At 42.4% G+C, this 12471-nt stretch overlaps 1 protein-coding gene across 1 annotated transcript in view; it reads right to left on the reverse strand.

Moving 5' to 3' along the window:
- The window catches only part of myo15b (myosin XVB), a gene marked incomplete at both ends in the record, with an annotated part of 44735 nt that extends 33855 nt beyond the window's left edge, over positions 1-10880 (reverse strand). Inside the window, 18 exons of the mRNA XM_080835439.1 lie at positions 2119-2263; positions 2999-3080; positions 3189-3314; positions 4344-4475; positions 4585-4680; positions 4955-5078; positions 5257-5315; positions 5401-5514; positions 5667-5828; positions 5959-6072; positions 6220-6283; positions 6380-6483; positions 6572-6665; positions 7407-7481; positions 7740-7849; positions 8034-8097; positions 8264-8328; positions 8538-10880. Of these exons, the coding sequence (XP_080691565.1) occupies positions 2119-2263; positions 2999-3080; positions 3189-3314; positions 4344-4475; positions 4585-4680; positions 4955-5078; positions 5257-5315; positions 5401-5514; positions 5667-5828; positions 5959-6072; positions 6220-6283; positions 6380-6483; positions 6572-6665; positions 7407-7481; positions 7740-7849; positions 8034-8097; positions 8264-8328; positions 8538-10880 (4073 nt within the window). The remainder of the gene's footprint in view (positions 1-2118; positions 2264-2998; positions 3081-3188; positions 3315-4343; positions 4476-4584; positions 4681-4954; positions 5079-5256; positions 5316-5400; positions 5515-5666; positions 5829-5958; positions 6073-6219; positions 6284-6379; positions 6484-6571; positions 6666-7406; positions 7482-7739; positions 7850-8033; positions 8098-8263; positions 8329-8537) is intronic.
- Between the last annotated feature and the right edge of the window lie 1591 nt (positions 10881-12471).

The following is a 12471-nucleotide window of genomic DNA, read 5'->3' on the forward strand; positions in this document are numbered from 1 at the left end:
TCTACAAAAGATCAAGCAGCCTTTGCTTTTGTGCATGCAATTCCTTCTCTAACTTCCTGAGTAACAGAAATGTATGTGTAAGTTATGTACTGTTATGTGGACAATATGTACAGCCGCGGAAAAAATTAAGAGACCACTTCAAAATTATCAGTTTCTCTGGTTTTACTATTTATTGGTATGTGTTAAAGTAAAATGTACATTTTTGTTTTATTCTATAACCTACTGGCAACATTCCTACCAAATTTCAAATACAAATATTGTCATTTAGATCATTTATTTGCAGAAAAATGACAATTGGTCAAAATAGCAAAAAAGATGCAGTGTCTTCAGATCTCGAATAATGCAAAGAAAACAAGCTCATATTCATTTTTAAACTACACAATACTAATGCTTTAACTTAGGAAGAGTTCAGAAATCAATATTTGGTGGAATAACCTTGATTTAAAATCACAACTTTCATGTGTCTTGGCATGCTCTCCACCAGTCTTTCACATTGCCGTTGGGTGACTTTATGCTACTCCTGGCGCAAGAATTCAAGCAGCTCGGCTTCTTTTCATGGCTTGTGACCATCCATCTTCCTCTTGATCACATTTCAGAGTTATTTTTATGGGATTCAGGTCTCGAAATTGGGCTGGCCATGACAGGGTCCTGATCTGGTGATACTCCATCCACACCTTTACTGGCCTGGCTGTGTGGCATGGAGCATTGCCCTGCTGGAAAAAAAACTTCTCAGAGTTGGGGAACATTGTCAGAGCAAAAGGAAGCAAGTTTTTCTTCCGGGACAACGTTGTACTTTGCCTGGCTGAGGTTTGTAAAAGACCATAAGGATTGAACCATAGCGGACTGGAGGGTCTCCTAGTTCGTCTTCTCTGATGAGTCCAATTTCACAGTAGGTGCAAGACTCTGACAATGTTCCCCAACTCTGAGAAGTGTTTTTTCCAGCAGGGCAATGCTCCATGCCACACAGCCAGGCCAGTAAAGGTGTGGATGGAGTATCACCAGATCAGGACCCTGTCATGGCCAGCCCAATTTCGAGACCTGAATCCCATAAAAGAAACTCTGAAATGTGATCAAGAGGAAGATGGATGGTCACAAGCCATGAAAAGAAGCCGAGCTGCTTGAATTCTTGCGCCAGGAGTAGCATAAAGTCACCCAACGGCAATGTGAAAGACTGGTGGAGAGCATGCCAAGACACATGAAAGTTGTGATTTTAAATCAAGGTTATTCCACCAAATATTGATTTCTGAACTCTTCCTAAGTTAAAGCATTAGTATTGTGTAGCTTAAAAATGAATATGAGCTTGTTTTCTTTGCATTATTCGAGATCTGAAGACACTGCATCTTTTTTGCTATTTTGACCAATTGTCATTTTTCTGCAAATAAATGATCTAAATGACAGTATTTTTATTTGAAATTTGGTAGGAATGTTGCCAGTAGGTTATAGAATAAAACAAAAATGTACATTTTACTTTAACACATACCAATAAATAGTAAAACCAGAGAAACTGATAATTTTGAAGTGGTCTCTTAATTTTTTCCGCGGCTGTATATTCGATGGCACGGAATAATCAAAGTGTAGTGCACTGTGTATTTCATGCCACAAAAGTATAAATGTTGACCAAGGATATCTCCTTCATGGACATAATTTGTTTTGTGTATGAAATTATTTTATTTTGTCGGGTCAATTCAGTGCACAACATGAATCATCTATTTTATTTTTTGTGCACAAAACAATGTGTTCTCTTCAAAATGAAATTATTATAATGCTGAGGATTTTTTTGTGGACAAAAGGCAATGCGTTGTTATATGGTTTTTATAATAAATGAATGCATTTCGTAGCACAGAATTCTGTTCAGAATTCAGAATTCTGAATACAAAATAAGGTTTGTTCCACTTGGTGCCACATGGATCTAATCAGGATCATAAGATGTTTAAAAACATCAGTCTCTAGTTTGCAGAACAGAAGCTCCACAGATCCTCACTTGGCATTTTTATTAGACAGTGCCCCCAAAATGTCAGTTACACAGAACATACAAATATTGTTTACTTTATTTGTTTGCCAAATCATATACCCATTAACAATCAGCACGGAAGGAAATTTGCATGTAGTGTCAATCACCTCTCAAGTCGGGTGGTGAGTTCCGTCAGTGACTGCTGGAAATGTAAAGCCACTGTTGAGGTCTGTTGACGGAAACCTTTTCCCCGTGAGCCAAGCTCTTTCTGTTGTAGATAGCGCTCCTGAACCTCACGGAACAGCCCAGACACTGTCTGCTGGCAAGGAAACACCACATGAAACACACAAAGCAAATCTGAGATGACTTAGTCATATTAGACAAATATTGAATGAGGATGGCTGCTCATCCAGCTTCTCATCCTTAAATCATGGAATCAATACTGATCAATCCCTCTGGGAAGGCTTTTGATGTCGGGTCCTCCTCAGACTGTTTTAACAACATTAAAAGAACAGAACCATCTAGAATATCATTGCTTAGCTACCAACAGACATCTCCAGTGCTCAGGAGTCTAGTGGTGGTTTAGGTAACACCACTCCAACCAACGCTTGGCATTGAATCTGGATTCTTTGTGTTCCTGTGAAAAGCTCTTCTACCAAGACAACCCAGAGTGACACATTGGTGTCCCTAACTGGTTGGATGAGTGGATGTGTCATTCTTCAATAACAGTGGTGGTGGTGGTTGGATTTTGCTGATACTACTTTCCACTAGGTATCCAGTTTCATAAATTACATACTGCAGCATTTGGCGGTCCTACTGAACAGTTTCTGCTCCCATTTTCCCATATGTAAATAACAGCACTTTCCTTTGGCAGGGCCTGCTGCAGTGAAGCAGACATTCTGATGGTCCACAACTGAATAGAATGGATGAGACATGGCTAGAACAGTCAAGTCCACTGATAGAAAGTAGTTTTGGGCTGACAGACAAAGTTTTAGAACAAAGCAAAAAAAGCGAACATGTGTGATTCAGTTGTGGTAAACGCTAAACTTGCCTTCTGTCGACTTCGAACAAAGAGCTCCAGTACCTCTGGACGGATTTGGTCATGGTTCTTATTCAAGAAATTTTGGACCTATCAAGAAAAAAGATGAGGATATTCTTGTTAGAAATATATTAATATATATTTGTTAAAAAGCTGAATGTTGAAATGTGCAATGTGATCACCACAAGCATAAGCTACCTGATAGGTGACTGCTCCTGCATAGTGATAAACCGTGAAAACTGGGAGTGGAATTTTGGGCTTGGAGTAGTAAGGACTGTTACCGTGGTGATAGTGACACTTTTGAAGGAAGGTGTGGTCAGTGGCCTGGAACAGATAGGGAGAGAGGCAAACGAACTGAATCACTTACTGGCACTCCTACCTCATGACAGTCTCATTAGTCAGAGTCAGTACATTTCTCTCTGTGTTCCACTACATTGTGTTCAGATTGGAGACTTTAAAGGCACCTGAGGGAGGAGGGTCTGGTCTTTAAAGCCACCTGAAGGTGGAGGGTCTGGTCTTTAAAGCCACCTGAGGGAGGAGGGTCTGGTCATTAAAGACCTTAAAGGCACCTGATGAGGGAGGAGGGTCTGGTCATTAAAGACCTTAAAGGCACCTGAAGGTGGAGGGTCTGGTCTTTAAAGCCACCTGAGGGAGGAGGGTCTGGTAATTAAAGCCACCTGAGGGAGGAGGGTCTGGTAATTAAAGCCACCTGAAGGTGGAGGGTCTGGTCTTTAAAGGAACCTGAGGGAGGAGGGTCTGGTCATTAAAGGAACCTGAGGGAGGAGGGTCTGGTCATTAAAGCCACCTGAGGGAGGAGGGTCTGGTCATTAAAGCCACCTGAGGGAGGAGGGTCTGGTCATTAAAGACCTTAAAGCCACCTGAGGGAGGAGGGTCTGGTCATTAAAGGAACCTGAGGGAGGAGGGTCTGGTCATTAAAGCCACCTGAGGGAGGAGGGTCTGGTCATTAAAGACCTTAAAGCCACCTGAGGGAGGAGGGTCTGGTCATTAAAGGAACCTGAGGGAGGAGGGTCTGGTCATTAAAGCCACCTGAGGGAGGAGGGTCTGGTCATTAAAGACCTTAAAGCCACCTGAGGGAGGAGGGTCTGGTCATTAAAGGCACCTGAAGGTGGAGGGTCTAGTCTTTAAAGGCACCTGAGGGAGGAGGGTCTGGTCATTAAAGACCTTAAAGCCACCTGAGGGTGGAGGGTCTAGTCTTTAAAGCCACCTGAAGGTGGAGGGTCTGGTCTTTAAAGCCACCTGAGGGAGGAGGGTCTGGTAATTAAAGGCACCTGAAGGTGGAGGGTCTGGTCTTTAAAGGCACCTGAGGGAGGAGGGTCTGGTCATTAAAGGCACCTGAGGGAGGAGGGTCTGGTCATCCAAGATGCGGAGGATGCCGTGCGGGCGTGCTGCGATCATCTCCACACAGGAGTGGGAATCCTGCAGAGAGACAGGATACCACTCAATCTGCTCCGTGGTGTAGTCCTCCTGAAGGCAGAGACAAGACCAGGCAGGAAGCACATGGGGCACAGGCATGAAAGACATTAGCATGAAGCATGCTAAAGGCTAGTAGTCAGATATGTGTTATCAAAAGTACCTGTTCTTGTGACACCACTGCTTTGTTGACAAAGTGCTGCAGCTGCTCGTTGGCAAAATTAATGCAAAGCTGCTCAAAGCTGTTCACTGCAAGGTCCTGGAAATTGGAGTTTGTTAGCACACAATCCCTTTGTTATCAGGCTGTTTCATCACACAGATATTATAAAACACTTGTTCATCAATATCATGGGTGGTTCAGCGGGAAAAAATTTAATCTGCAAACTGGACTGGACTGCAAAGTGGAAATGTTAGGTGTCACTAACACGTTTACTTTTAATTCCATAGCAGAATGTTATGAGCTGCATTTGAAATATTCTATGTCATCTTAGGTACATTTGCTGTACACTACAAGGGGCTATCAAGAAGCTGACCTCAAACCCATAGATGTCCACAATGCCAACTGTGCTGTCCATTTGGGTGGGAATGAGCCATTGGTTGATGCGCTCCAGAAGCCAGTCAAACAGGACAGAGTACAGAGCCTTAGCTATGGCATCCCTGAGGAATAACAGGAGCTTATTGGAAGACATGTTGAGTTTTTCATAAATACAGAACAAATATTACATACTGAAAATGTATACACACACACATTCTCTTCTTCTCTCTCTCTCTCTCCCTTATACACAAACAAATCTATACAAACACAGCTGTCCAACCACACATGACAACACCATACCTGGATTCAATGGCACTTTCCACAGAGAGGGGGCAGTATATTCTGTCATAAATAGTTTCCTGCAAAACATGAGAGACATTTAAGCGTTGACATTGAGCTGTGTTCAGAATAAATGTTGTGTGCTGCATTTGTGTCAGGCCTCACTGTGACCCGATGTGTGATGACTGTTTGCAGAGCCTCAGCTGAGATGTGCAACAGCTTGCCTATCCGCCTGGTTTCAGACTCACTGAAGATCTGTGCCACCTCAAATGACTCACTCTGAAGTTAGAACACACACACACACACACACACACACACACACACACACACACACACACACACACACACACACACACACACACAGGGATTACCATCTCTATCAAGGGCAGAGCCTGAGAGGTGTGTGTCTGATCAACAGAAGGTTGTATCACCTCATAAGAGCGAAAACAGATGTTCCCTAACTGCAGGATGGAAGATAGCATGGCCCATACAGTTGACAACTCATCAGGGTGCAAACCAATGGTCTCCAGACACTGGACCAGGAGCTGAAAGTCCTGCTTGTCATGCTTCCCTTTCAGTTCACAAGCCCCACCCTGGACCAGTACACAGAGACAAGAGGGGTACAAGTCAGGAAACACACATTTAACATACACTACAGGCCTACATGCAGGCACATCACATCCATATGTGTAGTATTATCAGATACGATGTGTAGGTCGGCACCTGGTTGAGGTAATAGTAGGTCTCGGCACCTTGAAGATACAGATCTTGCATGTTCCATTCATTCATCCCTGCCAGCAGCTCATAGAAGACATGGTAATTTCTCTCCTCATGGGCCTGAGGCAGTGCAGCAATATCAAAATGGATTACGTCTACGTTACGAGGTTCAGTTCTTTTGAAACTATGTCAAACTATTTTGACCTAAAAGACCTTATATTCCGAAACTGTGTAAAGAACAGATGTGTATGTGAAAGATAACATCACCTGGAAGACAACACGTGATTTTTCAAGTAGATACTTTGAAAGCGATGTACCAACCACAACACCACTGCCAAGAAATCAATGCAAGAGGTAGGGAATAGGTTTAGTGGAAGAAAATCACATTCAAGTTCTATATCTTCAGCTTCTTGCAATGTCAACTCACTGGCAAATATGGATGTGGAGGTACTTGCCAAAACGACTGGAGTTGTTGTTGAGGATAGTCTTGGCATTACCAAAGCTCTCCAGAATGGGCAAGACATCCATAGGCTAAAATACATGAAAAAATGTTAAATTTGTTTGTGTCAGTTTGTATATGACCGCTTCCACACATCACAAGTGAACTATTTAACCTAACCTGTCGGAGGTTGTCGTTTCTGCCCTGATACATGGTGTTAAGGTAATGTACAATTAGCTTGGCTGCTTCGGTTTTTCCAGATCCACTCTGACCACTGTAAAGGAAAAGCTAGTATCATATTGCAGGTATACTCTGTGGTGTCCATGGAGGAAATGCATGTTTCACCATTCCCCTTTTTATTTATTTTTTAATCTAAAATATTCCATAAGAAAATGTATGGTATCCATGAAGGAAAACTGGGAAAATGAAAGATAGTAATGTTATATTGCTATTCCATGGTCTCAACCCCCCCATTGACAAACAACCCCATTTGAATTCATAAATGCATTGAGCTTCAATGCATATTAATCCTAAACAAACAGTAAAGCCATGGCATGGCTATTTTGAAGCTTTTTCCCTACCCCTAAAATTTCCCTACAGTTAGTCCCCTGTCACCATGTCTTGGACAATGGTGGGATTTAATCATTTTGAGGATTTAAAAATTCTGAAGAAATAATTTCATGTCATGAGAACACAAATAGATCTAAACAATCTTAATCTCCTTGACTGGGAATACATTTTTGAAAGAACTGCTTCTTTTTAATAAACAATTAACTAAAAAGTTTTTGTCAGTGACCTCAGACTTCATGACCCTACTGATTCTATCTCTTCTAACACTATTCTAACCCAAAATGGGTCTGCATATCACAGCAAGAATGCAGAATAAATGCATTAACATTCATATTGAACAAATTGATTTAATATCGAATTAATGTTCTCCAAATCTACTTACAATGAAGTACAAGAACATGCATTTCATCAGTATTTGTGCTCAATAGGAGGCAGTGTTCTGCACCTTATGACAATGCACTGCTCTTGGGATGATTGTTGGGACTGAGTGAAGGCTGCATCCGCAATGGCATAGACGTGACTGAAAACACATAGACACTGATCAAACACATAGACACTGATCAAACATATAGACACTAATCAACCATATAGACCCTGATCAAACATATAGACACTGATCAAACAAACGTATAGACAATGATCAAACATATAGACACTGATCAAACATATAGACACCGATCAAACATATAGACGTGACTGAAAACACATAGACACTGATCAAAACACATGAATGTGAAATCATCCTCCTGTGTATCCTCATGTTAGCCTGTCGACTTACGGAGGGTTTCTCTGCTGCTCTTTAGCCTGGTACTGTTGTCTGATCTCCTCTGTGTAGATATTAAGAGGCTTGAATGGGTTTACTGACAGTAACATGTTTCCTATATAGGTCTGTGAAAACAGAAAATATCATTTGAATATTTGAATTACAAATTCATATATTTTTATAACTGATCAATGATTTATTACAAATCCATGATTTTAATATTCATATTCATAAGTGTCACTTGGTGCTGAGAGATGAGGATATGTATGTGTTGCTGAGAGATGAGGATATGTATGTGTTCATACTTACATAGACTGAGTCCCGATGAAACCTCTTCCTCAGATTCAGCAGGACGGAACTCTCACATACCTCACTGGAAACAAATATTTAGTCAGATTTAGGGATGCGTTTGTCAAGAATTCTATGCACACCTTTTTTAAAGAAAGATGAATATAGTGATTAATGAGAGAAAGGGAAAAAGAGAGAGAAAGGGTTCCAAGTGCCAGTCTGTAGAAGATAATGGCAGCAGGAACACTCACTCTATTTGTGACAGGTCCTCCACCTCATCGACCTCAACAGCCTGACCACTGCCTGGCATGAGCACCTGCAGTCCAAACATGATGGAGAGGAAAAGCAAGAGGAAGTGGAGGAAGGGCAAGAGGAATGTTACAAGATGCATAATAAACCGGATTATGGCTTGTCATACCCTCTCCCCCTAATGATGTGAGACTTTGCAAGATAACTCAACAAGGAGAATGATCAAATTAGTTTCAGGTCAAAGATCCACATATTGTTTTACGTATACATTTGTACCTGAGTACTGTTGAGTTTGCTCTCCAGCATGTTTTGTGTAGGATCTTCTGACTCCCACGGTCCACTGCCATTGTGCACATGGATGGTCTGAGCCCTATCGTCATCTTGGTACACCGTCCACTTAGTGAGTTTCTCCACGGTCTGGTGAGGCGGCAGAGACTCTGTCCTCAGCCAGTCCTGTGGGTCACCAAAAGTCCCATCATGGAGAGCCCAGTGGACATCAGGGGGAGAGGAGAAGACGCTGTCCCCCATGAGCTGAGCCACCTCTCGATCAGCTTCTTCTTCGTAGATAGAAGACACCAATGCCTGTCTGTGCCCTTCACTGCCTGCAGATGGGGCAGCCATATTCCTGTCTCGTTCTTCTCCATCCTTGACTTGTGCTGGTTTCAGGCCTCCTACTTGAATAGGCTTAGACAGGGAGAGTTTGGTCAGTTTAAATTGTGAGGAGCCTAATTTGTCTCTGGCCGCCTGCAGGACACTGGCTCCCTCACTGTTGTTCAAAGTTACTCTCTCTTCCTTCTTATTTCCCTCTGCTGACTGATGTTCTGTATTTTCTTCTCTGCTTGGCTGACTTTCTGGAACATTCTTTTTAATAGATTTAAGAAGGCTGAGATCAGGCTTTCCTGGGAGAACCAGACGAGCCCCTGGTTTAGGGGGCCTTGGCTCAACTGTGACGTCTCCTGTGCCTCTGCTGGCTGGAGTAGGTGTGTTTCCTTTGCACTGGCCAATTTTATTCATCCTAGGAAAAACAATTGCATATTTGGCATCCCCAGCATTGGTCTTTTCATCTTGACCACTCTGGATTTCACAAGGTGATGAGATAGGATCCTCTGACTGACCATCAGCTGTATTTTCCTGGGACATTATTTCCTCTTTAGCGTTCTTTTGTCGAGTCCTCCTACTGGCTACCCGCATAGCCATTCTTTGTTGAAAAAGGTTCTTCTTGCAGCTGGAGGAGCTGCTCTTCTTCCTGGATATCTGTACTACTAGCCATTTTGATGCACCTATAGCTTGTGTGACTGCCCTCATCTTCCGCTGTACGTGGCTGCCCCGTGGAATCTTCTTCTGTACCCAGCCAGACATACGGCGGAGTGTAGTCATGCTTCTCAGTTTAGTCGCCTTAGAGGTCAGTTTCACATCCTTATCAACTGGATTAAGGTTTTCTGTCTGGCCAGTAGCTTGTTTACCTTTAACGTCCTCTCCAGTTTCTTTTGCTTTAGATGCCTCCTCGTTGACATCTTTTCCTTTTCCTTTCACGGTCAACATTGCACATGATTGCCGGGTAAAGAGAGATTTAGGGCTCCTGACAGCAGGTACTTTACCCTCTGGATTCTGATCTTTCTCTGTCTTGGTTATTGACTTTGTTTTATTTGCTAACTGAAGAATCTGAGATTTTCCTTTGGCAGCATCAGCCTTTTTTAAACCTAATCCCTTAATTGTTAGAGCCTTGGAAACGGAAGGACCTTCGTCTGGATTATCTGTGGGACAATTTTCCTTTTTCTTCAGCATTTTAGATTTGAATCCAATCTTCAGTGTTCTGGTGTTCTTTAGTAAGTCTGTACCTGATGTCTCTGGTTTGAGTCCATCACTTAACTCTTCCTCAGTCAGTAATTCCTCTTCACTGCTAACAGGCTTCTCCAGCACCGCTGTTCTACCCGTTCCTTTCCTTGAGGATTCTTCAGGTGCCCTGCGGGTTCTACCATCTCTCTCATCCCCGTCCTCTTCAGATCTCCCATCAGCTCTCCTGTCTCTGTCAGTCTCCTCACTGCTGTCTTCACTCAGCTCAGCTGGAGCAGACTCCTCAACACATTCAGACTCCTCCTCTTTGCCATCTTCACTTACCTCAACATTTTCTCTTTCAGAGCTACTTTCCTCACTCTCCTCCTCTGCTATTTCCACCACTTTTGCCTTTTTCCTGTTAAGAAACTTTGCAGGTTTACTAGTGGTCTGTCCTGTTCTACCTTCAGGCTTTTTAAGGACCTGTTTGGGTTTGGCAGTCCTACATCTACCTGTGACTCCTTTTTCAGTGACGCCAATGCTTGGCTCCTTGGGAGTTGATACCTTGCCTTGCCGGCCTTTTAGTGCTTGCTTTGGGGATTGCCTTTCTTCTTTTTTCGTCTTCTTTGGTTCTTTGGTCGGTTTGTGTCCATCCACCTGTTTTGTCTTCCTATTCCGCTTCTCTTGGTTCTTAGTGACTTCCTCATGAACAGATAAAGAATCATCCTCTTCATCAATGCATTCCTGTCCTTCATTCAGGCTTTGGTCACTGGCATCTTTGGGAACTTTGACAGCCTTTCCTGTTTTCTTTGATTGCTTGTCTTCTCTTTTTTCTTTTCTACCCATTCTTTTCTGAAGTGATTTTCCAGGAGGTATCTCTCTACTCCAAGTCCATTTAATGTTTAAACAGCCCTGTAAGTGTGAGGAAAGAAAACCATGCATGACAATGAAAACGTACTAATATGTTATGCCTGCAGACTGAATATGAGTGGGATCATTTGTTCAACTTCATTTGACTAACAACTGCAGTGTGCAAAATATATATATATATATTCCTTGTATCTGTGTGACTTTGAACTCCAAGCTTTTAAACAAGCAGTGAAATGTAAAGTGCAAAAGCACATCCTAAGCCAGACTGTGTGTCTGTCAGTTGAAGAAGGAGCTGCGCTGGATCTCTTTCTCACTCAGTCATCATTAAGACAAAGTTTCAAGTGCTAAGCCCATGACACCTTGCGTAACAGATTTCAGTCTGCTTACCCACTTAGTCAATGACCCACATTCTAAAACCAACTAATCTAAAATAAATGCAGTTTTAGTTTTTAAATATTCTTTTATATTTTAAAAAATTCATATTTTCCAGGACCCCAATCTTCTGTCCTCCATGAAGGGGAAAGTTTACTTCAGTGTAATAATGCTTACCTGATTTCTTAGGTGAGCCAGTCATGATGGACTGAGTTCCAATCTTGCAATGAGACACAAATGTCTGCAACACTCACATGGAGATGCTGAAAGGCCACCCCCAGGCACACTTACGCACACACACACACACACACACACACACACACACACACACACTTAAGCACACACACACACACACTTACGTACAAAAAAACACACACTCACATGGAGATGCTGAAAGGCCACCCCCAGGAACACTTACGCACACACACACACACACACAAAACTAATAGTCAAGGCTTATGAATAATTTAGGGTGGCTGGATGGCCCATACCATTATTTGGCCATTCATGATGGCAGCTGTTAAGCAGAAGCTGGTAAGCAGAGAGGCTGTGCTGGGAATGGCACAATACCTGTTGATGTATGAGAGAAAATAACTCACCGACACACACACAAAGCCATAGTGAGTGATCGGATAATAAATTCATTTGGAATTGAATGACGTATTTGCATGATAGATGAAGGGGGGAGTGGGAGGAGAAACTCTAAAGTATGTACTACCCTGTTTGTAGTACCCTAAGTATGCAGTCAAGAGTTACTGTTCTGCCCTTGATCAGTTGCACACAGACCATTACGACCATCCATTAAAATGACTGAAATCACTAACCATTAACACTGCAAATAAAGACAGTAAATCCTTCAGGACATGCACAGTGACTGACCAATACATGTGTAGTTCATAACGATCTCAAGTACTAGGGGACATGAGTCATAGAAATGTGCGGTCAAACAGGGTATATATACTGTATATACCCGTTATCATTATTAATAGGACTGGATAGTATTTAATTATGCAGGTACACTCATAGTATGAGCATACACACTAAGAGAGTTATGTATGTCCACCCCCCACACATTCATAGGCAACTGTTCTAGCCAGCAGGTCGGTGGATTTAAAAGGATTGTCACATTTTAGACAACTCTTGCCCTCCTTCCAGAGGCCATTTATGTGCTGGTCACAGTTGAGTGTGACGGCTT

The sequence above is a fragment of the Sprattus sprattus genome, assembly GCF_963457725.1.
Source record: "Sprattus sprattus genome assembly, chromosome: 3".
NCBI lineage: Eukaryota > Metazoa > Chordata > Actinopteri > Clupeiformes > Clupeidae > Sprattus > Sprattus sprattus.